A 26,423-nucleotide genomic window follows, 5' to 3' on the forward strand; every position below is an offset into this window, starting at 1 on the left:
CCTGCTCCCTGCTGCCCGGCCCGCTGTGGCTGCTGCAGCACAGACACCGCGGCCTGGGGGCTTGCACGGGACGGGCTGGGCAGCCCCGTCCCAGACCGGGGGTGGGGGGGAGTCGGAGACACCGGGCGCTGCAGGTTCCGGGCCGGTGAGGCCCCTTCCTGGGTGCTAGCCGGAGCCTCCTCGCCGTGTCCTCAAGTGGTGGCAGGGAAGGGGGAACTTCCCCGGGTCTTTTGTAAGGACGATAATCCCACTCACGAAGGCCGCACCCCACCACCTAATAGTCACCCCGGAGTCCTGCCTCCCAGCCCCAGGCCTCTGGGGGGCTGGTCGCCCTGTGGGAATGGGGGTCCTGCAGCTGCCTTCCCGCCTGGCTCCAACCCGGCCACGAAGCCGGGCCTCTTCCCCTTGCTCCCCCCATGAACCATCCATCAGCTGCTGCCTGACCAACTCCCACAGACTGGGCGACTGAAAGCCACGCCCCCAGGCGCTCCCGTGCCTGTGGGTCTGGGGTCCAGGCCCCGCCCACCTGGGTCCTCTGAGGGCCTCTGCGGGGCTGGGAGCACCTGCTCTGAGCACACCTGAGCCACCCAATTTCTTGGTGGCCACCGTGGGGAGCCCGTCCCCCAAATCCTCACCAGGGCGATGCTTCATTAAGGCAGACTTGGGCATTTTGTGGCAAACTGCGAGGGAAACTTTATATCCTGGGCCTACAGTGAATAGCCGTGGTCTCCTGAAGTCCCGGGGGCTTCTCACTGGGGGCTGCCCTCCCGTCACTTCCAGGCTCCAGGGCTGCAGCAGGCCAGGGCAGGGCGCACACTCCCAGGGTCTGCCTCGGAGGAGGGGCAGGGCGGTGGTCCTGGGCTGGCTGCCCACGGATCTGTGGGTCCAGCCAGGCTCTGTGTAATGCGCCCCCGGAACGCCGAGGAGGGAGGAAGAGGCTGGTCCTTGAGGAGATAAGGTGGAAGGCTGGAGCGTGGGAGGCAGACCCGGGTGCGGGCGGGGAGGGGTGGCGGGAGTCCGGTGCTGGGGGTGGGGAGAGCTGGCGCCGAGAGCGGCGGGCGGAAGGCGGTGCTGCTGCAGTGCGGGACCGCTCGCCCTCCCCGCGTCCCGGCATCCCGGCGCAACCGCCTCCAGGCTCCGGCGCGGCGCACCCAGGTACGCGGGTCTGGGGTGGGGTGTGCGCCAGAACCCGGACTGTCTGGAGCTGGGAGCCTCGGCGGCTGGGAGGCTCCGGGAAATGTGGGTCTTTGGGGAGCCCCTGCCCCGTGCCTGGACCGGGGTCTGTGCAGCCTGGGGAGGGGCTCAGAGGCACCCGGAGGAGGTGCCGCTGTGGCGGTGGGGGTGGGGTCGGGGGGAGGTTGGGCAGAGAGGAGGTGCGGCCTCGGGCGGGAGCGCGGAGGCTGCGGAGGTGGCGAGGAGGCCCGGGCAGGGGTGCGGGCCTGGGTCCCCGCGGTGGACGCGGCCGCTCCGGGCGGGTCACTGCGCCCAGGTCTGAAGCCGCGGTGCTGGCAACGGCCTTTGTTCTCCAGGTTCCCTTCGGCCAGCAGCCCCTCCCTTGGCCGGGGTCTCAATTGTTTCCCTTTTCCTCTTTCCTTTCCAAATAAGCACCCCCGCCCCGCGACCAAGCCCTGTGACAGGTCCCCCTCCCCCTCCCGCCCCCAGGATCTCACGGAGGGGCCCCCAGCGGTCCGGCCGGCAGACTCTGTTTACCTTTCACACGGCGGTCCCCACAGAGGGGGGAGGTGGACGCAGGTGGGCCTGCCGGCTGCGACCCTGCACGCGGGGCCTTCTCAGCCCCGCACAGAACAGAGGGCCCCCCCCAGGCCCCCATAGGGGTCTCCCCAGAAGAGAGGCCTGCCTTCTGGTGACCACTCAGCCAGGTCTCTGGCAGCACAGAATGACGCGAGTGGACCGCGTCACACTGGCCCCAGTTTTTGGCCACGCCGACCAGCCCCGGGACACAGGTGCGTGCGCGTCCAGGCCGGGGCCCCGCAGCCGCTGGCGCTGAGGCCGGGGGTGTCTTCCTCGCAGGACGCAGGGCGCCGGCGCCATGGCCTCGCCGCCGGCCCCGCCGCTGGAGGAGGACGAGAGCCTGCGGGGCTGCGAGCTGTACGTGCAGCGGCACGGCGTGCAGCAGGTGCTGAGGGACTGCATCGTGCACCTGTGCGTGGCCAAGCCCGAGCGCCCCATGCGCTTCCTGCGGGAGCACTTCGAGAAGCTGGAGAAGGTCAGTGGGCCGCCGCCGCCCGTGCCCCTCGCTGCTGCCCGCCCTTCCCCGGACAGACCTGTGGCCGACCCCTCCGTCTCCAGCCACAGGCCCCCTCCATCAGGAGGGGCCATCAGGGAGAGTCTCGCAGCCCCTGCTTCAGGTTTGAGGGGCGGCTCTCGGTGGGGGGAGCTCACAGGTCCTCCCTCTGACAGTCCCACCGCCAGGGCCAGAGGGGGCCTGGACAGGCACGCACGCCGGTGGCTTTGCGTAGGGAGAAACGGCTCCAGCTGAGTGTGATGCGGGGGGGCCCTGCTGACCTGCGTTCCTGGGAGATGCCCCTCGGACGTTCGGCGGGGAGGGGAGGACCAGGCCTGCTCCCCGCTTCTGAGGAGGGAGATGCCCTGCTGGTCCTCGGCGGAGGGGGGTGGGGGGGGAATCACGCCCTGTCCTCCCTCACACGGCTCGCTGCCCTGCGCTCCCCGGGGCCACCCGAGGTTCCTCCTGGCGGCCCTTCTGTCACCACTTAGCTGTCCCTGCCCCTGTCCCTGTCCCTGTCTCACGGGGGCAGGGCTCAGGGCTGCCGGGAGCCCTCTGAGTCCCTGAGGCCGGCCCAGGCCCTTTCCCTTTGCCCAGGGCCCCCCTTGGGGACGGAGTCTGGCCCTGGGGAACGCAGCGATGTCCTCCCTTCAGAGCCACCTGTTGGGAGGCATCTCAGAGTGAGGGGTGCCTGTCAAGGGAAATTGTAAACGTGCAGGAATAGAGAGAAGAGACAAAATTCGCCCGTCGTCCCCTCCCCGCCATCACTGTGCTGTATCTGTTGCCCACCCCTCTCGGACCTCGGGGGAGTGGGGGCACGGGCGTGGCGAGCTCTGTCCGCCCAGAGCCCGTGTGGGCTGCTGGGTGCCACGTCCACACTCGTGTGAACACTTTTTCTCCGCGTGCTCCCCGGGGACTTCCAGACACGGAGCTGCTGGTGCTCCTGGTGGGAGGGGCCCCCCCATCGGGGCCCCTTTAGGAGGAGCGGCAGCCGGGGGGCAGGGCCACAGAGGGGAGGGCATGGGGGGCTGCCGGCTCCCGCGTGTTCAAGGAGGGAAAATCAGGCAGGTGTGTCTTTAACCTTCTAGCTCTCTTTTTAAAAAGATTTTATTTATTACTTATTTTTGGAGAGAGGGGAAGAAAAGGAGAGAGGTAGCGATGTGCAAGAGAAACATCAATCTGTTGCCTCTTGCACGCCCCCTACTGGGGACCTGACCCATAACCCAGGTATGTACCTTGACTAGGAATCGAACCAGCAACCTTTAGGTTTGTGGGACGATGCCCAACCCACTGAGCCACACTGGTCAGGGCTGTTCTTGAGCTTCTCAAACCACAGCTTGGCTGTGACCGGAGCTACTTCACTGGGCTTGTCCTGGGTGGCCCCGCCAGGGGCTTGTTGCACAGGCTGCAACTCCCCGGCCATCCAGGGCAGGGCACCCGGCTCGAGGCTGCGGCAGGTCCAGGCCAGCCCGGCGGGGGGTGCCCTGCACCCAGGCATTTTCAGTGGCTCTGGGGGGACGCTGCAGGTCTTGGGGGATCCTGGGTGCGGGGTGAGGAGAGGCGCCTGGGGCACGGCTCCTGCGGTTGGGTCTGGGCCCCCAAGGGAATGGGGTGCCGCTCGCCAAGAAGGGGCCCCTGAGACAAGGCAGGGTTGGACGGAAAAAACTGGGAGTTCAGCCTTGGACGTGCAGGTGGGCAGGACCCAGGAGGCTGTGGGTTTGGGGCTGGGGGAGAGGCCGGGGCGGGGACCGAGGCTGGGCAGCCAGCGGCCCTGCTCGCCTCGGGAGGCGGCCGGTCCCGGCCGGGGGCGGGTCAGGACCGCGGTGGGGCGGCCGGGCGCAGCCCGGGGAGGGGGAAGGCTGCAGTCTCGCCTCAGACGGGGCCTTTCCTGCTGCTGCTCTGGGAGGGAAAGACCCGAGGCCTCGCGGTCTAAGTCCTGGTCGCCGTGGCGACTGGGCGGGTGTGCTGGGGCTGCGGCGGCGGCCGCACAGACCCGGGGCCTCCACGGAAACGCCTGCGGGGCTGGAGGTCGGGCCGAGGTCGCGGTGGCGCCGCTGGCTCCCCCAGGCCCGGCCCTCCAGGCTGGTGGTCTGCGGCCCCCCGGGGCCTCCTGGGCTCCCAGGGACATCACCCGTCTCTGCCTGCATCGCGGTTCCTTTTGTAGGGACACGGTCACCCTGGATTAGTTAGGGCCCCAACGCCCTCGCACTAACTTGATTCCGATGCCGAGACCCGGCTGCAAACCCGCCGGGTGCTGCGGTGCCGAGGCCCGGGCTCCACCCAGGCCTGCTCCCGGGGCCACGGTCCCACCCTGGCCACTGCCTCCCCAGCGTGGGCAGGGGCTGTGGGAGGCCCACTCTGAGCGCGGCCACTGCCCGTGGGCACCGGGCCGGGCCTGGGCAGTGGTGACGTGGCCGTGACCTCTGAGCTGGAGAGAACGTCTGACCTCGTTGGGCGTCGGGGTCGGACCACAGGCTGTTCTTGTCTCTCTCCAGTGGGAGCTGATGGGCACAGGCTTCTGGGGTGGGGGGGAGGCGGGGGGTGGGCTTTGCGGAGCTCTGAAGTCCTCCGTGTGCTGCGTCGGTGGGCGCGTCCACTTTGCGTGGTCTCTCAGAGGACCTGCGAGCCTCAAACCTAAGGGCCCCGAGGGGCCCACACCATGGGCGCCTGTCCGCTGGGAGGGCCTCCCCAGCCGGCTGTGCTGTGATAAGGGGCCAGGAAACGCTCCTTCCTCCCGGAGGCTGGACGCAAGGCTGTGGGGGCCCGGCCGGAAGCTGAGTCTCGGGCAGGAAGGTGCGAGGAGGCCCCACGGACCAGTGAGATGGCCCGGCTGCCCGGGCACTGCCCTGGCCTGCTGACCGCGGCGCCCAGCACAAAGGCCTCGGTGAGTGGGGCGTTATCTCGGGCCAGTTCCTCTGAGGCGGACGGAGCTCAAGGGGGTGAAGTACTGTGAGTGCGTCTGGCAGCTATGGCCCGGGTCACGACCTTAAGGATGATGCTGTCGTCCTTCCAACGAGCCTTCCAATGCAGCCGGGAAAGGTCCCGCCTACAACACCCTCGGCCGCCCTCCCCACAGGGGCTGTCCTGCGTTGCAGCCCCCGCCCCGCCCCAGCGCTGTGGGCGATTGTAGCAGAAAAATGGGCGTTTCGTTTGCTTTTTCCTCCCAGTCCCCTTTTTATTGTGGCAACACAACTCGAGGTTCGCCGCTTTGGCCCCCGTTAAGTGTCCAGTTCGGTGGCATTCATGCCGCTCCCCACCCACTTAGTGGCATTTTTATGGCATCCTGTGGCCGGGGGTCCTCCGTCCCTCGGACCCCCGTAATCTTCCCTTTCCCTCTGTTGCCGTGCGACGGATCTCAGCTGGCTTTTCCTCCGCAGACGCCTTCTCGAGAAGGAGATGGCTGGACGGGAAACAGAGGCTGCGTGTGGGTGTCCCGGGCGGGCCCTGGGCCGGGCGCCTGAGCTCACGGTGTCCTGGTGGCCGACTCCCACCATTTCCCCAAGTCCCGGCCAGCGGTGGCTTCCGAGACGGCTTCGTCGGCCCCTTTCTGCCGGCCGTTGACGTGGGCCCCGAGGTGGCGGTTGGGGGGTTTTGCCCTGGTCGTGGGTCGGATGACCCCGCCATCCAGGGCTGACTCCCGGGTCTTCGGGGAGGCTGACGAGCCGCACCGCGCCTGCCTCCGGAAGGGGGGACACACCACAGGGGCCCCAGACGGCCTGTGGGAGCCCTGCTGGGAGCCAGCCGGTCGTGTGCCTCTCCCGTCGCTGATCCCGAAGGCCGAGGAGGGTCCGCAGCTCCGTTTTGGGGTTCGGCACATGCCCATGGACGGCGGACGGAGGCATGAATGGGGTGGGTGGTTTGCTGAACTCCCGAGGGTGTGGCGGGCAAATTGTTCTGTCTGTCCACCCGTCTGTCTGTCCCACCACGACTCGGGGCACGGAGCTTCCGGGCCCACGGTGGCCCCCGGGGAGGCCCGGGGGGGGCGATGAGGTGGTGGACAGAGGTGGGCGGTGCCCTGCCTGGTCGGAGTGGAGCGGGAAGCAGGACGTTAGGGTGGCGGGTGGGTTTTAGCGGGAAGAGTGGCCGTGCTGTGTGGACAAAGTTCCTGCACCGGCCACTCAGGAGCAGAGGGGGAGGGAAACCTCTCCCCGCCCCCGCCCCCGCCCGAGCCCCCTCAGTGCTGGTCCTTCGGGATTTCTCCAGGGAGCGGTGCACGCGCCAGCGTGGATGCGCTTCACTGGGACCAGCCCCACCTTGAGTGTGCGGGCAGGTTGCTTCTTTGCCCGCACTGACCTTGGAGACAGGGGGCTCCGTGTGGGCCCAGGGAGCCCACCGCCTGACCTGCACAGGTGAGAATGTAGGGCCCAGGCGCTCAAGGCCGCACCGCCCAGGTGTGTGTGAGCCCCACCTCCGAGGGTCACCCAGTGGCAACCCCGCCCAGCGACGGGCCTCCCAGAGCAGCGCCCCCTGGTGGGCGGCGCTCGGCCGCAGTGGGGTCTCAGCTGGCGTCTGTCGCATTTCCCCGCGGTCGGCCGGCATCTGTCCCTGTCCTTGTTTGCTGTTGGCGGGTCTTTGCAGAGGTGTCTGTCCCCTCTCCCGAGGTTCCCTTCTTCCTGCTGAGGCGGAGGACTCTCTGCACCTCAGACCTGAGCCCCGGCACACGGGCACTCGGGCTCCCTCCCCGGTTTGGGGCGCGCAATCGCCGTCTCCTCGCTGCAGAGCGTGGTTGCCGCAGTCTCGGTCCCCGAGTGCCGGGGGGTGGGGGCGGCCCGCGCTGCTGCGCTGAGGCTGCGTGTTGCAGGCCCCCCCCCGCCCCCCCGCATCAGGGTGCGCTCCGCCGGCTGTCGACCAGCCACGGGGCTGCGGGGCCGGGTCTGGCCTTGCTGTTTCCCCGGGGTGGTGTCCCCCCCCCCCCCCCCCCCCCCCCCCCCCGTCTGATGGCCGTGTCCTCTCGTGGGCATCGGGGTCGGTGCCGTGTCTGCCCTCTCTGCTCTTTCCCGAAGTCCCGCTGCCCGTCGCCCTTTCCCTGCCTCCTGGGGCCGGGCCGGAGAGACCCCGCCGACAGCGCTCTTGGGGTTCCGGTCGGGACACGCCGAGGGGGGGGTGAGTCCGTCTGGGGGGGCGGTCGGTTTGGCCGCAGGGAGTGTTCCAGCCCGAGACCTCGGGCCCCTCCGTGCGACCGGGCCTCCGGTTTCTTCCGCCGATGCAGGAAGAACGTCTGTTGTGCTCGACGTGCAGGTCCTCCCCGTGTGCCGTTCGCTGACTTGTGTCACTCTCCTCAGATTTCAGTTTTCAGCCACGGCCTACAGTCAGCATTGATTGTGTCAGGTTCGGGGGTGCAGCGTCGCGGTCAGACGCTCGTGCGCTTCACAGAGCATTCCCCGGGTCTCCAGTACGCACCTGGCGCCCTCCGTAGTCATCTCAGCGTACGGACAGCATCCCCTGTGCTGCGCTCTATTTAACGTTTTACCCTATGTGATATCTTTATTTGTATTTATTTTTAAACATACTTTAAAAAAGATTTTATCGATTTTTTTTTGAGAGAGGGGAAGGAAGAGAGAAAGAGAAGGAAGGAAACATCGATGTGTGGTTGCCTCTCCTGCGCCCCCCACTGGGGACCTGGCCCACAACCCGGGCACGTGCCCTGACGGGGAATTGAACCAGCGACCCTGTGGTTTTCAGGTTGGTGCTCAAACCACTGAGCCACGCCAGCCAGGGTCTAAGTGGTGCTTTTCCAAGAACATTGACAGACTTTACTTTTCAGAGCAGTTTCAGGTTTCCAGAAACCTTGAGTATCAAGTTGAGTTCCCATGGCGCTTCCCCCAGCTTCCTGACTGGAAGTGGTGCAGTGGTTACAAACGGTGACACGTTGCTACTGACTGACGAGGTGACATCAAGCTTCACTCGCTGCAACCGGGCAGTTCTGTGGGTTTGGGCAGGTACACAGTGTCACACACCTGTCATTAAAGTATCGGATGTTGGGTTGGCCAAACAGTTGGTAAGATGGCTCCAGCAGCATTTAACTTGTGTTTAACTTCATGCGAAACGGTTTCGTTAAATTGTATTGTGACAGCTGTTGTATCAGTGTGCATTTTTTTGGAAGGTTTTTTGTTTTTAATTTAATTTACTTATTTTTAGAGAGGGAAGAGAGGGAGATAGAGAGAGAGAGAAACATCAATGTGCGGTTGCTGGGGGTTATGGCCTGCAACCCAGGCACGTGCCCTGACTGGGAATCGAACCTGCGACACTTTGGTTCCCAGCCCGAGCTCAATTCACTGAGCTATGCCAGCCAGGGCTGATATCAGTGTGCATTTTTTAAAAAAACACATCAACATTGGTGAGTTTTGTGCAGCCATTTTAATATTGAAGATGGAAGAAAATATGCAACATTTTGGGCGTATGATGTTTTATTATTTCAAGAAAGCTAAAAATGCGGCTGAAGTGCAAGAAGAGATTTGTGCGGTGCGCGGAGAAGGTGCGGCGCCGGAGCAGACGTGTCAGAGGGGGTTGCGACGTTTCCTGCTGGAGGCTCCTCGCTGGGGAGGTCTGTACCCGCGCGCGGAGGATGCCCCAGGGCCGGGCAGACGCCCCAGCTGGCGTCGGCAGCGGTCAGACCGAGACACTCGGGGAGGACAATCGGCTTCCTGCCACACGGGGGACGGCGACATGCTTGAAGAATCCGAGCCAGTGAAGTTATCGGTGGAAACGAGAAACGCGCCTCCTGTTGTGTGGGAAAACCCACGTGGACTTTCTGGCCGACCCGACGGAGTAGTTCCCCGGCCCTGGAGTCCCCGGCCCTGGAGTCCCCGGCCCTGGAGCCCCCGGCGCCCCGTCCGTTCCCCCCCCCCCTCGCCCTGCCCCCGCCCCCGGCCCCTGGCGACCCCGCATCCGTCCGCCATCCTCACAGCGACTTCCGGGACGTCAGGTCACGCACCTGGCGTCACGCGGCCCCGTCACCCTGCTTCCGTCGCTGGTCACGTGCGCTGGGGGTCCCCCGACCTGGTCGCGGCTGAGAGCTCGTTTCCTTCAGGGCTGCGGGGTGCCCCCCGCCGGCCGGGCCTCGCCTGTTTGCCCGCCGCCTGCTGCAGGGCGTTGGGGGGCGGGGGGGGGGGTCTCCCGTTCCCGTGGCCGCGGGTGAAGCTGAAGGAAGCGCCTGTGCACAGGTTCCCGCGGGGACGTGCACTCTCGCTCCTTGTGGGCGAGCGCCGAGGAGTGCGGTCCGTGGGTCCCACGGTGAACGTCTGCTCAGTTTCGTGAGAAGCCGGCGACCGCCCTCGGAGGGGCCGCCCGCCCGCCCGCCCGCCCGCCCGCACCCCCACCGGCAGCGAGGGAGCGCGCGCCCCGGTGCCCGCGCCCGCGGGCGTCCCCGAGCTCTGGACCCCGGCCCTCGGGACAGGTGTGCGGTGGCGTCTGCTCTCCCCGGTGACGCTGAGGGGGGGGGGAGCGTGTCCCCGGGGGCTGCTCTGCCGTCCGCGGCGCGTCTCGCGGGCGCCCCCTCAGCCAGCCGGTGGCTTGTCTCTCCGTCCCCTTGACGGTTCGTGCCCGCGGTTCCCGACCTGCTGTCCGGCTGTGTAGAGCACACGGAACGGTCCCCGACGTGACGGCCGAGCGTCGTTAAACCCACGATCTGATGGTGCCCAGTGGTCCGTCCCACGGATGTTTCTAAACCGATCCAAGCACCTTCCTGCTGGTGGTGGTCGGGTGACAACCTTTTCAAGCAGAGAACGTTCCGGAGCAGGCCCGTCCTGGTGCGCCGTCCCCTCGTCCCTGAGGCTGTTTTTTAAGAAACGGAATTTGGGCTTCGGGCGTCTCTAGGTGTGTGATGGCAGGTGATCCCCACCTAAATGTTTCATTCACTCGGCGTGCTCACCCAGCGCCTGCCGTGTGCCTGCCAGCCGCCGTCCTCTGCCCTCCCTGGGCCTCAGTTTCCCCTGGGCCTGCCCTCCTGTTGGGCCCGCGGCCGCCAGGGGAGGGGAGTCCCAGGCGGGGCTGGTGGCCATCACCCCACGTGGACCCGGGTCTTCGGCTGTGCAGACGCCTCCTCCCGGGGCGGGGGGGCGCCCTGAGGATGTGGCCTCCCCCCACCCCAGGGTGCGCAGCCTGCGTGGCTGGCTGCCCCTGGGAGTGCCCCAAGAGGGGCAGGGACAGGCCGGCTGTGTCCTCACCTGGCGGGCAGGGCGGGTCTCCCAGGGCTCACTCAGTCCCCAGCGTCCCCCAGACCCCAGATCCCTCCCCTCCCACCCCACATGTCCTTCCTTTGCTGGAAGTCTGTGCCGCCCCCTTGTGTGGGGAAAACGGGGTCAGGAGGCAGCGACCGCCATTCACGGGCCAGGGGGCCCGCGGGGGTGTCCCTGGGGCCGTGCTGCCTGGGCCAGAGCGGTCGCCAGCCTCGTGCTTCCTGAGATCACGCGGTCCCCACACGGTGCCCACGCGGTCCCCACGTGGTGGTTGTGGAGAGTCCTTGGGCCGGGAAAGCCCCCCCACACCCCCCGCCCCACTGCTCAGACGGGTCATCAGCCTGCGAACAGGAGGCAGGAAGGGGGCCAGCAGAGAGCCAGGTTTCCCTGGATCCCCGAGGAGGGGCGGGGACGGGACGCCATCCAAAACACACAGTCACTGTCCTGGCCGCGTGGAGCCGCCTGCGTCCTGCCCGCGCTGACCCTCTGCTGCCAGAGACGGAAACCCGTCCCTGGGCCGGGGCAGGTGCCGCCCACTGGCCCAGGAGGAGGCCCGGAGGTGGCCTCTGGTGGTCTCAGGGCACTGTGGGCCCCCCGCCCCACAGCACCATCTCTGCGGCTCCAAGTGGCCGCGTCTGCGAACCTTCAGCACCTGCCCAGCTGCTCAGGGAAGGCTCCTGCTTGTGGCTCCTTCAGCCCCAGACCCACTCAGCAGCCCGGCCCTGGGGCCCTGCCCTGGGGGATGGGGACGGCCCAGAGGCCGTGGCGGAGCCGTGGCGCCTGCTCCCAGCCCCGAGGCCCTGAGCCTGAGTCCCAGCAGCTGACATGGTGGCTCGTGGTCGGTGGCCGCGACCTCCGAGCCCTGTGCATCCCGGGGCTCCAGCGCCTGTCCTGACTCCGTTCCTTCCTTCCGTCCTTCCTTCTCCTTGGTCTGTCCGTCCACTCGTCCACCGCGCATTCGGCCGTCACTTCCCCGGAGGACGTGGCTGTGGCTCCACCCCTGGGTGGGGAGGGTCACAGGTGGGAGGGAAGACGTTTACAGGGGGGGGGGGGGGGAGGAAGGGGCCGGAGGGCTGCTCGCTGGATGTGACGCTGAACTGGGCCTTGATGTTCGTGTTGGCCTCTTGGGGATGCACCTGGCGGGGGGCAGCGGGGTGGGGGCCGTGCGTCCCGGTTTCCCTCGCTCCCTGCCCCCGGCTCCCGGGCCCCTGGCTCGGTGCACGGTCGGTCCCCCGGGCCTGGCCGAGGTGGCCGCGGTCTCACCCGCTCTGCTGTCCCCCCCCCCCCGCCCCCCAGGAAGAGAACAGACAGATTTCGGCTCAGAAGTCAGCCTCCCAGTCCGACTCGCACGACGAGGAGGCCTCCCCGACGCTGCCGAACCCCGCGGTGAAAGCCCGCTGCCGCCGCGGGGGCGTGAGCGCCGAGGTGTACACGGAGGAGGACGCCGTGTCCTACGTCCGGAAGGTGGGCCTGGGCCCGGGCCGGGGGGCGGGCAGCAGGTCGTCGGCACCTCTGTGCCCACGGCTGCCCCGTGACCCCGCCAGGCTCAGGGACGGGACGGGTGCCGGGCCGTGGGCCGTGGGCGGAGGGGCGTCCCAGGTGCACCTGGCTCGGGCCCGTCCCAGTTGGGCGGGGCTGGACTGCTGCCCCCGGGGCGGCCGCCCACAAGCCTGACTGCCGCCGTCCCGCAGGTCATCCCCAAGGACTATAAGACCATGACGGCGCTGGCCAAGGCCATCTCCAGGAACGTGCTGTTCGCTCACCTGGACGACAACGAGAGGAGGTAGGAGCCTGGGGGCGTGCGGGGTGGGCCGACAGCCCCTCCCAGGCCGCTTGGGTCCTGGTCACGGCTGTGGGTCACGGTGCCACCTGCCTGGGGGGCACGCGTGTTGCAGAGCAGAGGCGGTTCCTGAGTGTGAAGGGCAGCGCACTCCCGGGCGCCCCCCCACCTGGGGCTGCACCTGCAGCCCCCACGTGTAGGCCTGGCCTGGGAAGGCCCCCGCCACCTCCTGTGCCCAGATCCCCGCGGGCGGTCTGTCCTGCGACCTCCGGTGCCCGGCTGCACCGTGTCTGCTCTGAGCTCCCTGGGGGGCGGGGGCTGGCCCAGCTGCTCCCACCCTCCGTCTGTCCTCAGATGTTTGCCTGTGGTGACTGTTTCCTCTTGAAGACGAACGTCCCTCTCAAGTGCCGTTTGGGCAGCGCTGCCCCCATGTGGCTGCAAACCCCAAAGGTGGCCGGGCCCCGAGGGGACGGCCAGCTGCCTGCAGACTGCCCGGGGCTGCTCCCCCTGGGCTCTGGGCTAATCCCCGGGGCTCCCGGCTGCCTTGCTGCAGACCGACGCCCCCACCCTCAGGCGGAGGTCCCTGCTCCCGTGGGCGGCCGCTGGCCGCACAGCCGGTCTCCCACACTCCACCCCGAGGCTGACCCTCGGGAGGGGTGGGGACTGACCGGCCCAGCTCAGCCAGGCCCTCAGGTGGAGCCCACTCACGGAGGGGGTGCACGCCCTGGGTGTGCGGCGACCCTTTTCTGTGTCTGTGGGGTTACTGGTTCAGGCGTTTTCCCGGGAGTGAATCTCACGGCGTGTGACCTGTGTGACCGTCGTGACCGGCGTCTTTCCCCGAGCGGGACGACCCCAGGGCCCACCTGTGCTGTGTGTGTCCCAGTTCCCGGGGTGGGGGGGGACGCTCCGAGGCACAGGGGGACCACACGGGGCCCGTCCACGTGTCGGTTGGTGGTGCCGGGGTTGTCTGTGCCTCCCGGTCGCTTGAATCTGCTGCTGCGGGCGCGAGGTCCTGGGCACTCGCCTGCAGTGGAGGTGGGGGGGCTGGATGGCCATTCCATGCGCAGCTGACGCCCGGGCCCCCTTCCCCGAGAGCCGGTGGTCCCCTCCCTCTGGGGGCAGCTGTGTTTAGGGCAAACTCCTCGACCCCTGGCCAGCCCCGAGCACGAGCTGGTCCAGTGAGAGTCTCGGCTGAGGGCCCGCCTGGCCCTCGCGCCCGCTGAGCGAGACCACTTGGCTCACGTTTGCGGGACGCGGGCCGTCCTTTCGGAGGGCCAGGTGGACCAGAAGTGGAGGAAGCAGCTGGTGGGCTGGCGTGGAAAGAAAGCTCTCACATGTGAGCGTGTGGTGCGCCAGATCTTTGTTGTGCACACGGGAAAACTCACTTTCCATCCGAAACCCCCGCGGGCGCCTCTTCCTGGCCACGGCCCCCGAAAAGATGGGCCGGCAGTCCAGGAAACGGCTCCGGAGGCGGCGGGCAGGGGCCTGCCTCGCGACCCTTCACGTGACATCTCCCGTGCGGCCTCCGGGGGGGCTGCTTTCCCAGGTCTCTCGCCGCGGCCGGCCAAGCTGCCCTCCTGGTCTGTCTGGGCGCGGGCTGGGCTGTTCTCTCCGAGTGGGCAGGGCGTTGGGCCCCCCGGGGCCCAGGCCACCGCCGCCTCCGCATCCCCAGCAGGACATTCCTTTGCAGACTCACCCACGCTGGCCAGGGGTGGGGCATGGGGGGGGGGCGGCAGGCACACCCTCCTGCTCAGCGACCCCTCCCCTCCCGCTGGATTCAGGCTGACGACAGTGGATCTGTCGCCACGGGCCGGTCACGTCGCTCCTTCCCGTGAGCGTGCGGCATCTCCGCTCCGGGCCGTTCTTGCTTCCCCGGGCGACGCCTGGCGTGGGGAGTCGGCGGCGGCACCACGTTCACACGGCCCCGCTGCAGGCGGCTGTGCACCGTCCCCACGGTGCCTCCCCTCGCAGGACGGCTGCGCTCCTGGGTGGCGCCTGGGTGGCACCTGTCAAAGGCCCTCTCGGGGCTGTGTGGGTGGTCCAGAGCCTCGGTTTCCCCTGTGCAAGTGAGGAGGGCGGACCCGGCTCAAGGCCGCGCCAGCTGTCTCGGCAAAGCCAGGGTTCCCCCGGGAGTCTTCGGGCTCCACGTGAGGACAGGCGTGGGCAGCGGGGAGAGGCAGCAGGGGGAGTGGGCGATGCAGGGCTCACCCTGGGCGTGTGGGGGCCCTGGTGTCCCGGCCGCCTGAGGCTGCAGGGCCTGGGCTCTGGCCGGCTGGGCCGTGGGCATGAGTGAGGACCAGGGAGCCCAGAGTGCTCCGAGGGTGGGGCTGGAGCGGCCTTAAACACACACTCAGTGCACATGTGCACATGCATGCATCGCACACACACGCATGCACACACCACTCACACTCACTGCCTGATTCCAGGTGTGTTCAAGTGCCTTTGGGCAGGAGCCAGCGGTGTGATGTGATTTACAAGTTGAGTGATGGCATCATCTGAGCCTTGGTGTCCCCAGGTGTCACGTGGGAGTGATGCTCCCTGTTCGGGGGCTTCGTGGGGACGGAGTGCAGTCGTGTCCGTGGGTACGTCACCACCATCATCATCACTGCCACCATCACCCTCATCACCGCCACCATCATCACCATCATCCCCACCATCACCCTCATCATCATCATCACCACCGTCACCACCGTCACCACCTCCATTTCTCTGGAGACCCTCTGGCTGAGCGGAGAGGTGGGGTCAGGGGGCCTCTTCCCTGCTGCCGCTCTGCTCCCCCGGCGCTGGCCCAGCCGTCCTCATGGACCCAACAGCTGGCCTCAGTGCGCAGTGTGAGGAGGGCCTGCTGGGTCCCCAAGGCCAGTCCCCAGTGTTGCCCTCTGCTCCACCCTGGGACCGAGGAAGGCAGGCGGGCTGCTCTGGGGCCCGGGACCCAGCGGGGAGGCTCTGGGGCCGGCTTGTGTCCGCCTCCCTTGACAGGAGAAGGTTTCTGGGGCCAGCGAGGGGACGCCCCTCGCCCCTTGCTCCCGGCCAGGCAGTGCTGGTCCCAGCTGGGGCTGGAGCGGGGTGTCCTCGTGCCTGGGTGGCCCCGCACGGCCTCTCTGCCGAGGTGCGTTCCTCGAGGGGAGCAGCTGGGGAGGCGGCAGGTGCAGCCTCCTCGCCGGGTCAGCTGCTGAGCAAGGGCGGACACAGGTCCTTCCTGGGACGCTGGTCAGGGGAAGGTGGCCCATGGGTGCCGGAGCCCTGAGATGAGCCGTGCATCTGGCCTGGCCCCAAGGGCGTGACCTTGGCCTGGTGGAGGGACCTGGGGGCCCTTGGGTTCACTCTGCTCCCTTCCGGGCTGGCCCCAGCCGGGGCCCCTGAGACCAGTGCACTCGCCTGGGAGGGAGCCGGGCGCGACGATTAGGAGGAAGCTCACGGGGAGGGCGCCTCGCCCTGCGGCCGCCCCAGCCGCCGCCCGGCTCTCTGCGGCTCTAATTAGAACAGGCCTCTGGCTGTGGCCGGCTCCCGCGCAGCTGCGTCCTGTTGTCTGTCCTCCCGTCCTCCCCCCCCCCCGCCCCCCCGAGTGTCTCCACAGCCTGTTTTCCCCAGACTGGCTCGGGTCCCCAGGTGATGGGAAAAACACGCGGTCCGTGCACTCACTCACAGCAGCCCCGGGGCCAGTCTCGCCGCCCCCTCACCCCCGCCCCCCCTTCACAAGCTGGGCTCCGGCTCCGGGGCCCCAGTGCCTCCCTCCGGCAGGGCTGGAGAGCGGAGTTAGCGTCTTGGACAGCCCGGGGCTGCGTGGAGGGGGTGCTTGATGGCTTGAGCATGCGGAGACTGGATTTTCGTTTTGGACGCAGCTGGGCTCCCTCTGGGCTGAGACCTCGAGGTTCGCAGACCTCGGCCACGTGGGCCTGGGGCGTGTGGACACGTGTTGGGTGGGGGGCAGGGATCCGCGGCCCCGGCCCGCCTGGCGTGTGCAGAGCCAGCCTGCAGCCTCGTGCCGCCCTCGTGCCGGCGGCGTCCCCGTGCCCTTGAGCAGAGAGGCCCACAGCAGGGAAACACACTGCCCAAGGCCCCCCGCTGGGCCTGGGAGAGGCTGGGGTGCACACTCCAGCCAGGGTGGGGCGGTGCTGGACCGGCCCGGGCAACGCCTCCCGGCCTGTGGATGGAGCCCGTGGGGGGCAGGGTTCCTGGAACTCCCTCACCGAGGCCACAGGACGCACAGGGCTGGGGGGTCAGGAGAGAAAGAACTTGGGGCTCCCCTGCCCTGGGGCCGCCGTCGGGCAGCCTGCCGGGGGTCTGGCCTGGGGTTGCAGCGTTTGAAAACCTCCGGAGTGTGGCGGTGTGCGGCCTCCAGGTGCCGCCTGGTGTGGCGAGAAGAGCTGAGGTGTGGGCGGTGCAGCGAGCCGGTGCGGGCGAGCTGAGTTTGGGCCGGGCCCCAGACCCCGTGGGGAGCCACGGCGTTCAGTGTGGTTTTTGGGGGGGGTTGTTTTATTTTTTAACGTGCAGGAAGCAACCGGAAGGGCCCTGGTCTCTCCCCGGGGTGACAGTTTCTGGTGTCTTCTCCGGGGACACACCCTTGTTCCTTCCCCAGGCGTCTGCGCGCTGGGGCCGCAGGGGCTGGCCGAGCACATGGAGAGACGTGTGGGAAGGTGGCCCCGCGGCGTGGGCTGCGCCGTGGCCACCCCCCGCCCTCCGCGCTCACTCTCCTGTCTCACAAGGAGGTGGCACCCGGCTGGGCGGGACCTGCATCATCCGGGGCTCTGTGCTCAGGGGCCCCTGCTCTCTGGTGACGCTCCATGGCCCCCCCCCCCCCGCCCCCAACTGCTAACCTCTGAGCAGGGGCCACGTGGTCACTTTGTGCGGGGTAGGGGCACAGGGCCGGGGGCAGGGGGGGGCTGCACGTGATGCGGCCGGTCGGCTGGGGGGTGGGTCCTGCGGCTCCTTCGGGGTGGGGGTGGGCCCCCGCCCGGCCCTGCGGTCCGCCGTGTCGGGCTGCGGGTCGCCGACCGGCCCTGCACTTGCTGTCGTCCGCCGGCTGGTCCTCTTCTCCCTGCGGGTTCTCTCGGGCGGTGTGCACACAGGCGAGGTCTGACGGCCGGGGAGGTCGAACACGTGGCGGGGCCGTTCCCCCGGGGTCGCCGGTCTGCCGCGCCCAGGACGCTCCTCTGCCGTGCGGAAGTTCACATTCTCCCGGAACTGCCCCCCGGGGACACCGCGCAGGAGCAGGACCCACCGGCCGCCGCGCTGGGTGTCCCCTTTCGAGGGGGGGTGGCGAGCACGGTCACGCCGTCTGTGTCTGCGCCGCCCCCCCATCCGTCGGCGGAACGAACGCCCTCTGCCCCCATTCAGACTCAGTCTGGGACCCCCCGCCCCTCCCCCGGCCGGGCCGCCCCACCTGCCGTCCCTGTGGACTCGGCCGCACGGGGACCTGGCCCGGAGGGTCGGACAGTGTGCGCCCGGCCCGCTTCTCCAGGCCCGGGTCCTCGTGGCTCGTGCAGGCTGTGGCGGGTGCACCCTACTTCCTCCCCTCTAAGGCGGAGGGTCCTCCACTCCGCTGTCGGACCCTGCTGTGCGCCCCACCCCCTGCCGACGAACGGCGGGCGTCAGGTCGTGTGTCGGCCAGTTTCCCGGTCTCGCCTTCTCAGGACCGCCTTTCGTGGCCCTCGGGCGGGCGGCAGGAGCGGCAGGGGCGGGACCCTCCCAACTCGGGGTCGCTCCGCCTTCCCACCCCGAGGAGCGAGGAGCGGGCGGGCAGACAGCTGGTCCGCGCTCGTCCCTCAGAGAAGGCAACAGTTGCCAAGAGCGGGAAACAAAGATGCGCTTTGACTCAGGAACAGCTGTTGGGGGGGGGGGGAGGCCCCGCCGCCCGGTGCAGCTGCCGGGGCCCAGCGTGCAGGCCGCCGGGGCGGGGCTCCCGGCCCCCCTCCCCTCCCCATCCCTCACCCCAGCGACTCGGTCCGATGGTGAGGGAGTGCTGCCGCTTCTCGGCTGTGGACCCCAAGTCCTTGTGTGCGGGGGGCCGGGCTGGGCTGCGGGGGGAGCCTCATGCGGGGGTCCTCCCCACCCCCCACCTTCAGGTCGGGGCTGTGGCCTGTGCGCGAGTCTGCCTGGGACCCCTTGTCCGGTCCCTGGGGGCAGGTCCCGACGCTGGGGTTTCCGGGTCGTGTGCTGCTTCACGTCTGACTTTCAAAGAAGCCCCTGCTGTCTGGAGCGACCGCCGCTCCGACGGTGCCGTCCGTCCACGGGGGGACACCGCGCCGGCCCCCCGTCTCCGCGCCCCTGCCCGCGCCGGCACGTCTCTGGAGTCCGGTCGCCACGTGGGCGCGGCTTTGGCACGTGCGTCCCTGCTGCCATGGGCCGGCGGCCCGCTCCCACGGGTGGGGGTCCGTGCGGACCTCCCGCTCAGGCTCTGAGCTCCCGGTGCCCTGGTCCGCGGCCCGGGGAGGGCTCTGTGTGTCCCGGAGCACTTTCCAGCTCACGCGGCTTGCAGATGCCTTCCCCGCCTGCATCTGATCTCTCTGCTTTCCCGACGGTGCCTTTTAAAGCACAAAACCTCAGGGTTAGGTGAAGTCCAGTCCGACCTGCACGTATCCAGCCATGGTTGCTGCGTCTGGGAATTCTCTCCCCGGCGGGGCGCAGCCCGGCGGGGGGGCGGCCCTCTGCCCGTTCGCCCTGCGGCTTCCGCCTGCGCTGGGGGTGCCACCCGGGGGGCAGCCAGTGGCCCCGGCCCTGGAACCCGTGGACGCTCTGCCCCCACAGCAGCCTCAGGAGGCGGGGTCACGGCCTCAGGGCACAGGTGGAGCAGACCGGGGCAGTGGGCAGCAGAGCTGGGGGCTGAGCCCAGGCGTCCTGGTTCCCGGTTGTCCTGGCCAGTCCTGCCACCCGACCCCACCTCCCGCGCACCCCCAACCCTGCAGGGGGCAGGACCTGCCGAGTCCCTGCTTTCCTGCGGGCCCCGTGAGGAGCTCAGGGCTCGGAGGACATGGCCCACCCGCCCCCACGCTCTGCCCAAGTCTCCTCACGGTGGCTCCGGCTGCCGGCAGGAGCTGCTGCGGCAGGACGGAGCAGGCGGGGTGGGGGCCACGCTGCGGCCAGAGGAGAGGGACAGAGACACAGAGAGAGGGAGGTCCCCTCCCCCCAGAGCCTCTGTGTCCTCTAAACTCTGTGTCTGTGCTGCACCCCCTTCCCCCCCGCGGGGCAGTCGCTGGCTGGAGGTGCCGGCCACCTGGGGTCACTGTGCCCCAGCTGTTGGAGACAGGGGAGCTGGCTGGGAGGCGGAGTGTCCAGGACCAGCCGGGGCTGGCAGCTGACGTCCCGCCCAGTGGGAGGAGCAGGGGGTGGGGTGGCAGGTCCCCGTGTGCGGGGGACACTGGGGCACGGCCCCTGGTGGAGCACATGCCCCCCCCCTCCCCCCGGCTGCCACGTGCTGGGGCCGCTCAGGAGCGCGCTCTGCGTGGGGCCCCGGTCACGGGGAACCGAGGCTCGGCCACTGGCCTGCTGGGGGGCCGGGCCGGGCCTGGGACCCTCTTCCTGCCTGTGCAGGTCCTGGAAACTGAGGGGCCGTCCATCCTCGGCCCTCTCCCTGCCTGCCGCCGTCCCGGCTGGGGGAAGGGCGCTGCTGGGCAGCTGTTCTTGGGAACCGTCCCGGGCTCCAGGCCTGCGTTCTGAGGGGGCCGGACGCGCACCTGGTGGGAGTGGCCGTGAGCCCGGCTCAGGTGTGCCGGCACCTGGCACCTCGATTTCCACGCTCCAGGGGGGTCCTCCCCCGACTGCGCGGCCCAGCCCCCGGGTGGGGAGGCCCGTGGGTCCCTGCAGGCCGACCGGGGGAGGCCGGGCCCCGGGGGGGCGGGGACCCAGCTCGGTGGCCCCTGCCCCGAGGGGTGGGCCTGGTTGGCCGGATCTCTGATGTTTCCAGAGGAGCCGGAGGCCCACATTTTTTTTTAAAGATGTCACGGCAGTCAGTCGTGCGTGGCCCGAGTCTCCAGCGTCCAGGGAGAACCAGTGGGACCTTAGAGCCGGCAGGAAAGCATGGGGAGACCCCGCCCCACCCCACAGTGGGAGATCCCACTCGGAGACTGGGCGCCGGGTCTGGGGCGCTGCTGTGCAGCCTTGACGACGACGTGGCCGCCCCCGCCTCCCCCCAGGGGGGCCGTCCCCGCCCCGCCCCTGCCCCCGGTCCCGGCCGCCTCCTTCCTCGCGTCCCTCTGAGCTGCAGGTCCAAGCAGCAGCCGGGCCAGGCTCGGGGCGGAGGCCGCAGGGAGTGTGGGAGTCGGGGTGTCATGCGGTTGCCCCCCGACCTCGGGAGCACACGTCAGCCACCCTGGGGCCCGTCTCTGCACCTGGTGGGTGGGGCTTCCTCTCGACGTCGTTCTCGCCCTCGTCATCCCCCCCACCCCCCGCCGGTTTCCATGGGTGCGCACGCGCCGCGGGCCCGGGGCGGGTGTCGGGCTCTGCTCCCCGCCACCCGGAGGGCAGAAGAAGCCTGCGTCCCGGCTCCGCACCCCCTGCGCCCCCCCCCCCCCCCCCCCCCCCAGCCTCTGGCGTCTGACACTTTTCTCAGCGAGACTCAAAGGGGCCCACAGGTGCTGGCCCTCGCTTTCCTCGTCCCTGAGGTGGCCCCGTGGCCGCCGTCAGCAGCTTCGGCTTAAAACCACAAGGACCCCAAGCCCTCCACGTGGACGCGAGAAGGGTCCCCTGCCTCTTGTCACTCTGTTTTGAGTGGAGTCCAGGGTGACGCACGAGGTGCCACCTGGTGTCTGTGAAACCCGAACAGCAAACCCGACCGGGCACAGAGCAGGTGGTGGCGGGGCGCCAAGGGTTTTCTGTGCTTCCGTGACTTGGGGGGCTGTTCCCCCCTTCCCCCTCCCCCCCCGTGAGCGTGACCTTGTTCCAACAAGACTGAGTCCTGGGGGAGGGGAGGGAGGGACTGGGGTCCGACGCCGGGGCCCCTGCGGGGCTCACACCCAGTGTGTCTTCTTTTCAGCGACATATTCGACGCCATGTTCCCTGTCACGCACATCGCCGGGGAGACCGTCATCCAGCAAGGTGGGTCCCTGTCCTCCCCGGGGACAGTCCGCTGAGAGCGTTCCCCACGGAAACCTGTTCGTGCGACCGTCTCCTTGCGTGTTTTGGGGGAGTCACCAACGAGATGCAGGAACGGTCTGTTTGACCAGCTGGCACCACGTTGCTCGGTCACCTTGCCTCCAGACAGCAGGCGGTGGCACCGGCCTTGGGGACGGGCCGGGGCGGCGGGCAGGCTCGGGGGCGGCGGTCACACCTGGCGACCGCCCTGAGAAGGCGCCGTGTGCGTGGGCCGCCCGCCGCGATTTCTCCGTGAGCCCCCGCGTCACACCGCCGAGTGGCGCCCGCCGTCAGCGCCCACGATCTTCACTGGAAGAGTTCTGGCCAGCAGGCGGGGCCGGCGCTCTGGGCGCGGGCAGGAGGCGGCGCGGGGCAGGAGGCGGTGCGGGGCAGGGGGCGGTGCGGGGCGGCCTCCGCGTCCTTGGCGTGGGGCGGACGGTGCCTTTTCTGTGGTTTCAGGGGACGAAGGCGACAACTTCTACGTCATCGACCAAGGCGAGGTGGACGTGAGTACCGCCTGGCCGGTCCCGGAACCTGGAACTCGGGGTGCAGACCTGTCCTGCTCTGCGTGACGCCAGGGCACCGGCAGGCTGGGGCCCAGAGGGGCCCCCTCTCCGGGGGGGTGGGGGGACACATTTCTGACATGTTGGCCCCGGGAGCGATCCAGTCCCCTTGACGGGCACAGAAAGGAATCGGGGCGCACTCAGGAAGGAGACCTGGCTGGCGGTGCTCCTCTGCCGTCCTGGGTGCGGGCCCGTGGGTCCCTGGGAGTGGACTCCGCCCGGCCGGTGGCCGAGGTGCATCAGGCATCACTGGCTGCGCTGGGCATGAACGCACCGCTGGCCTCAGTGGGTGTCGCTCCCTCCTGCCCTCACTCAGCCCTGCTCTGTCCCCCGGGGTTGGGGCCCTCACTGGTGTGGGGCTGCTGTCCTTCAGACACCTGCTGCGGGGTCGGGCCGGCCCCCTGCCGGAGAGGTCGTGGGCGTCCCCCACGGGGTGCACGTCCTCCGATGGGGCCGCAGGGCAGGGGCGGAGCCCGCCCCGCATTTCGGGGGCCTGTGGCCCCAGGGCACAGTGGGGACGTGTCTGTGAGGCCCCAGGAGTCGCCACGCCCCAGGCTGGCCCCTGAGTCACCCCCAAGCCTCAGACACCGGCACTGGGATGGGGCACCCGGCAGCCCCACCAGGTGGCCCCGGCTCCCCCGCTGCCGGTGGTGCCGCCCCGGCCGGGGTATTTCAGGGCCCCGCCTCCGGTCCAGCCGCGCTATTCTGGGGGACGCGGGCCTGTTTGTCTCCCGAGCGGCCGTCTGTGTCCTCTGCCGCTGGGTTCTGGAGACCGGGCAGGCGGCCCTCGGCTTCCGGAGGCGGCAGCGGAGGAAATGACTCACCCGGGCATCTCGCTGGGAGGTCACTCACCAGGCCAAGGGCCCGGCCCCCCCCCCCCCCCCCCCCCCCCCCAGGAGTCCTGATCCCTGCTCGTCCTGACCTCCGCCCGGGACGGGCAGCCTTCCTGCCTGGGCAGGGTGGGCTTCCGTCTCCCAGCAGAGGGGTAGACTGAGGCAGGGGCCAAAGGCCGTGGAGGAAGTGCGCGGAGGGGGCAGGCCCAGACCGCGGTGAGGTCCCCACGCTGGGCTCAGACTGCCAGCCCGCACAGTCAGCGCCTGCCGGCTTCCCCTCGGGCCAGGAGGAGAAACGACGGCAGCACCAGCCCAGGAAGCAGAGGAGACGGACGGGGCCCCGGCTGCACACCATCCTCACCAGGACACTGGCACGGGGACGCCGAGGGCCGGGGTCCAGGCCCCGCTCCCTGGCCCTCCCTGCCCTCCCTGCACCCAGGCTCTGCCCTTCCCGTGCCTGCTCCTCGCCCACGGGCCCCCCGAGCCCCCGCTGCGTGCCGGCTGGTGTGTGCTGGCAGGAGGTCAGGGTGCAGGTCTCGCCCCATCCTCGCCCTCGTGCCCCCTCGGTCTCTGGTCTGCCCGGGGGAGCCCCCGTAGCCCAGGCAGAGCCCTGCGGGCGCCGCTCTCCGGCCACCCTGATGTTGGGGGACCAGGCTGTGCCCCCTCGATGGGAGCCCACACGCAGGCCCGGACCCTGACGCCCGCCCCTCCACTCCCCTTCTCGTGACGGGCGGGGCCTGCCCTCCACTTCCAAGTGGCCGACTTTCCCGGGCTCAGTGCCGTGAGACTGGGCACCGCCCGTCCCACCCGGGTCTCCCGAGCGCACAGACAGGCAGGCGCCCTCGTGCCCCGGCCCCAGCTCCTCGCCGTTGCTCCCCAGGAGCCTGAGGGCCAGCGTCGGGTCTCGGGAGGAGGCCCTGGCCCGTGGGGGCAGGCAGCCCTCCCGTCCGGGGCCGGGTGCTGCGCTCCCAGCCGCCTTGGTTGAGTGAGCTCCCAGTGCCGGGTGGGGGCGCTGGGGCGCTGGGGCCCTCTGTCCCCCTCAGTTCCCTGGTGGTGCCCTCCTGTCCTCTGGTCCATCCCACCCCACCGCCTGCTGGCAAACCCACCCCGTCTCCCCGCCTCCTGCTCGGAGGAGAGCCCCCCATTGGCAGAGGCTGGTGGCCGCCGCCTGCTCCAGCTCCCAGACCCCAGGGGCCCCCGCCCGAGGGAGGCCTCCAGCCTCGGGGCTGAGGTGCAGGTTGTGCTGCAGTTTGGGGCCATTTCCCCTGGGGTAGGCCCCTGGCTGCACACGCCCGTCCTGTGCCCGGCTCACCTGCTTAGGCCCAGCGGGTCAGCACTCCTTGTAGACCCTGAGCCCCCCCCCCACCCCCCTGCACCCTCCCCCCTCTGCCTGTCTGCAACCCAAGGTGGGAGGGGCCGCTTTGCCTGCTCACCACCTCGGTCCCTGCTGTCACGCTGGCTTTTCTCTGGGCCAGGGGACACAGGGAGGCACTCCGTGAGGGAACCGAGGCCCCCTCACACCTGGGGGTCCCTACACGTGTGGTCTCGGCAGGCCCACCTGCCCCCAGTCCCCGCCTCAGCAGGCCAGGGTGTCTGCGCGGACCCTTGCGTCCCGGCTGCCGTCCTGGACGTGGGACAGCGGAGACACACGGGGCTGTCCCCCGGTGCCCATCGGGGCCACACAGCCCTTCAGGGCCACCAGACTTCCCGGGGGGCAGCCGGGCACGGGTGGGCACGCAGGTGGCAGTGCTGGGGGAGCCACACCTGCAGGATCTGAGCCGCTGGGTCGGGCGTCCGGGGGGGGGGGGGTGGCAGGCTGGCTCTGGGCGAGCTACAGGGACACTTCTTCCGTTGTCACCAGTGTCACTGTCCCCAGGCGTGGAGCCCAGCGGCTTCTCTGAGGCCGGGGCGCTGCCCTCACTCCTGCCAGGTGCCTCCCAGGGGGCAGGGGGGTGGGCACTTGGGGACGGTGAGGTGCTGAGGGGGCCGGGCAGCTGCAGCCGGCCTGGTGTCCCTCGGGTGGGGGAGCACAGGGCAGACCCTGAGTCTGCACTGTTGCCCCCACCCGGTGTCTGACACCCCCCCACCCAGGGCCCCCCCTCCCCGGCCCTGGGCGGGGCTTGGTCTGGGCGTCCTGGGCACTGTCCCTGCTGTGGAGTGGACGTTGCCCTCAGGCCGGGGGCCCTGGGTCTCGGCCAGGTGCCCGCTCGCCAGAAGCCCCAGGCCCGGTCTAAAGGCCGGTTTCCCAGAGACGGTGGACGCGCCCGCCGGGGGGTGTGTGCCGCCCGGAGCTGCGATCCTTCTCCGAGGCACAGAAATATCTGCAATTTGTTTTATTCCGGGAACGTGGCATCTCTGCTCGGAAGGGCGCTGGGCTGCCAGCCCCGCGGGCTCCGGAGGCAGTTCTGTCCGCGGCCCAGGCTCCCGCCCTCGCCCCGCGGGCCGGGCGCACCGCCCCAGGCTCCCGCCCCGGATTCCCTGCGGCCCCGCCCGCCCGGGCCGTCTGGGGCGCCGCCTTCCGGCCTCCGAGGTGGGAGCGAGGCCCCCGAGCCGGAGGCAGCCGTCCCGTCCCTCGGGGTCTGCCTGGCGCTGGGCCCGTCCTCCCTGGACGACGCACAGGGTGCCAGTGGGCGGGACCTCAGTTGCAGTTGGAAGAGTGACAGTGGGCGGGAGTCCACTGTGCCCAGGAGTCTCACGTGGCCCCTGGAGCACGTTCCACGGGCGTACGGCCTTCGCCGCCGTCCCCTCGGGCCGTCCCACGCCGAGACCCGTCCCCACGAGCACGGCCCCGCCCTCGCCTCCCGCCCCGCACCCCCCCACTCCCTGCCCGGGACCCTGCGACTCCAGGGACCGACCTTGTGGAGCTGGGGTCGGCCCGTGTCTGTCCCCCCCCCACCCCCCGTGTCTGGCTTTGGTCACTCGGCGTGGCGGCCTCCAGGCCGGTCCGCATCGCCGGATGGGTCAGCGTCCCCTTTCCGTTTAAGGCCGAGCGGTCATTCTCATTTCCTCTGTCCACTCTCTGTGGTGCCCGGGGGGCGCGGGGGGAGCTTCCACCTGTCGCCTGTGGCGAACAGCGCTGCGTGGACGTGGGTGTGTGGGCATCTCTCCCCTGATCTCGGGGCGTCTGCTGCTTCGTCACCCCGTGAACTGAGTGGCCGTGGCCCAGAGCCAGTGTGAGGTTTCTCTCTGGCTGCCCAGCGCCCCCCCCCCCCACCGGGTTGCCCTCCCCAGGCCGTGGGGGGGCCTCTGTGCGCGTGGGGCCTCTGTGCCGGTGGGGCGGGCGAGGGGCCTGAGCTGCGGCGGGTGTGGGCTTCCGAGGGAGGGAGGCTGCCCGGCCGCCCGCCCGCCGCCCGGCAGTGGCCGCAGCCCGAGCGAGCGGCCGCCCCACGTGGTCCGGGTGCCACGGACGGGAGCTCCACGGGCGACGCCTTTGCACCTCAGGTGAACACCAAGCCAGTGAGCCCCTCCCCCACCAGGTGCTCTGGGCTCTCAGCCGTCGGGGAGGGGGCTGGGTTCACCTGGTGGGGAGCAGAGTGAGGGGTGGGGCTTCCTGGGCCTGCAGGCGAGAGCAGGTGGGCCCAGCCGCTGCTGCCACAGGGGACGCCCTGCAGGGGGGCGTGGGACGCAGGTGCGTCTGCACCCAGGTGTGGGCTCACCTGCACAGATGCTCGCCCCGCTTGGTGGCGGGAGCCTGGGAAGGGAGGAGGAGGCGGGCCATTAGCTTTCTCTCACCTGAGAAAACACACGCAGCCGCCT

General features: G+C 69.7%; 1 protein-coding gene across 3 annotated transcripts in view; it reads left to right on the top strand.

The window, feature by feature from the left end:
* The first annotated feature begins 828 nt into the window (after nucleotides 1-828).
* Nucleotides 829-26,423, top strand: part of PRKAR1B (protein kinase cAMP-dependent type I regulatory subunit beta) — a 42,573-nt gene continuing 16,978 nt past the window's right edge. Inside the window, exons 1-6 of one of the 3 annotated variants that reach the window (XM_036013972.1) lie at nucleotides 829-958; nucleotides 2,032-2,227; nucleotides 11,719-11,886; nucleotides 12,114-12,205; nucleotides 21,174-21,235; nucleotides 21,731-21,777. In XM_036013972.1, coding sequence (XP_035869865.1) covers nucleotides 2,051-2,227; nucleotides 11,719-11,886; nucleotides 12,114-12,205; nucleotides 21,174-21,235; nucleotides 21,731-21,777 — 546 coding nt within the window. In that variant the 5' untranslated portion in view covers nucleotides 829-958; nucleotides 2,032-2,050. Of the gene's footprint in view, nucleotides 959-1,100; nucleotides 1,156-1,175; nucleotides 1,240-2,031; nucleotides 2,228-11,718; nucleotides 11,887-12,113; nucleotides 12,206-21,173; nucleotides 21,236-21,730; nucleotides 21,778-26,423 lie in introns of those variants that run through there. The other 2 variants (XM_028528138.2, XM_036013971.1) reach the window with 2 other exon arrangements.

The sequence above is a fragment of the Phyllostomus discolor genome, chromosome 13, assembly GCF_004126475.2.
Source record: "Phyllostomus discolor isolate MPI-MPIP mPhyDis1 chromosome 13, mPhyDis1.pri.v3, whole genome shotgun sequence".
Classification (NCBI taxonomy): domain Eukaryota; kingdom Metazoa; phylum Chordata; class Mammalia; order Chiroptera; family Phyllostomidae; genus Phyllostomus; species Phyllostomus discolor.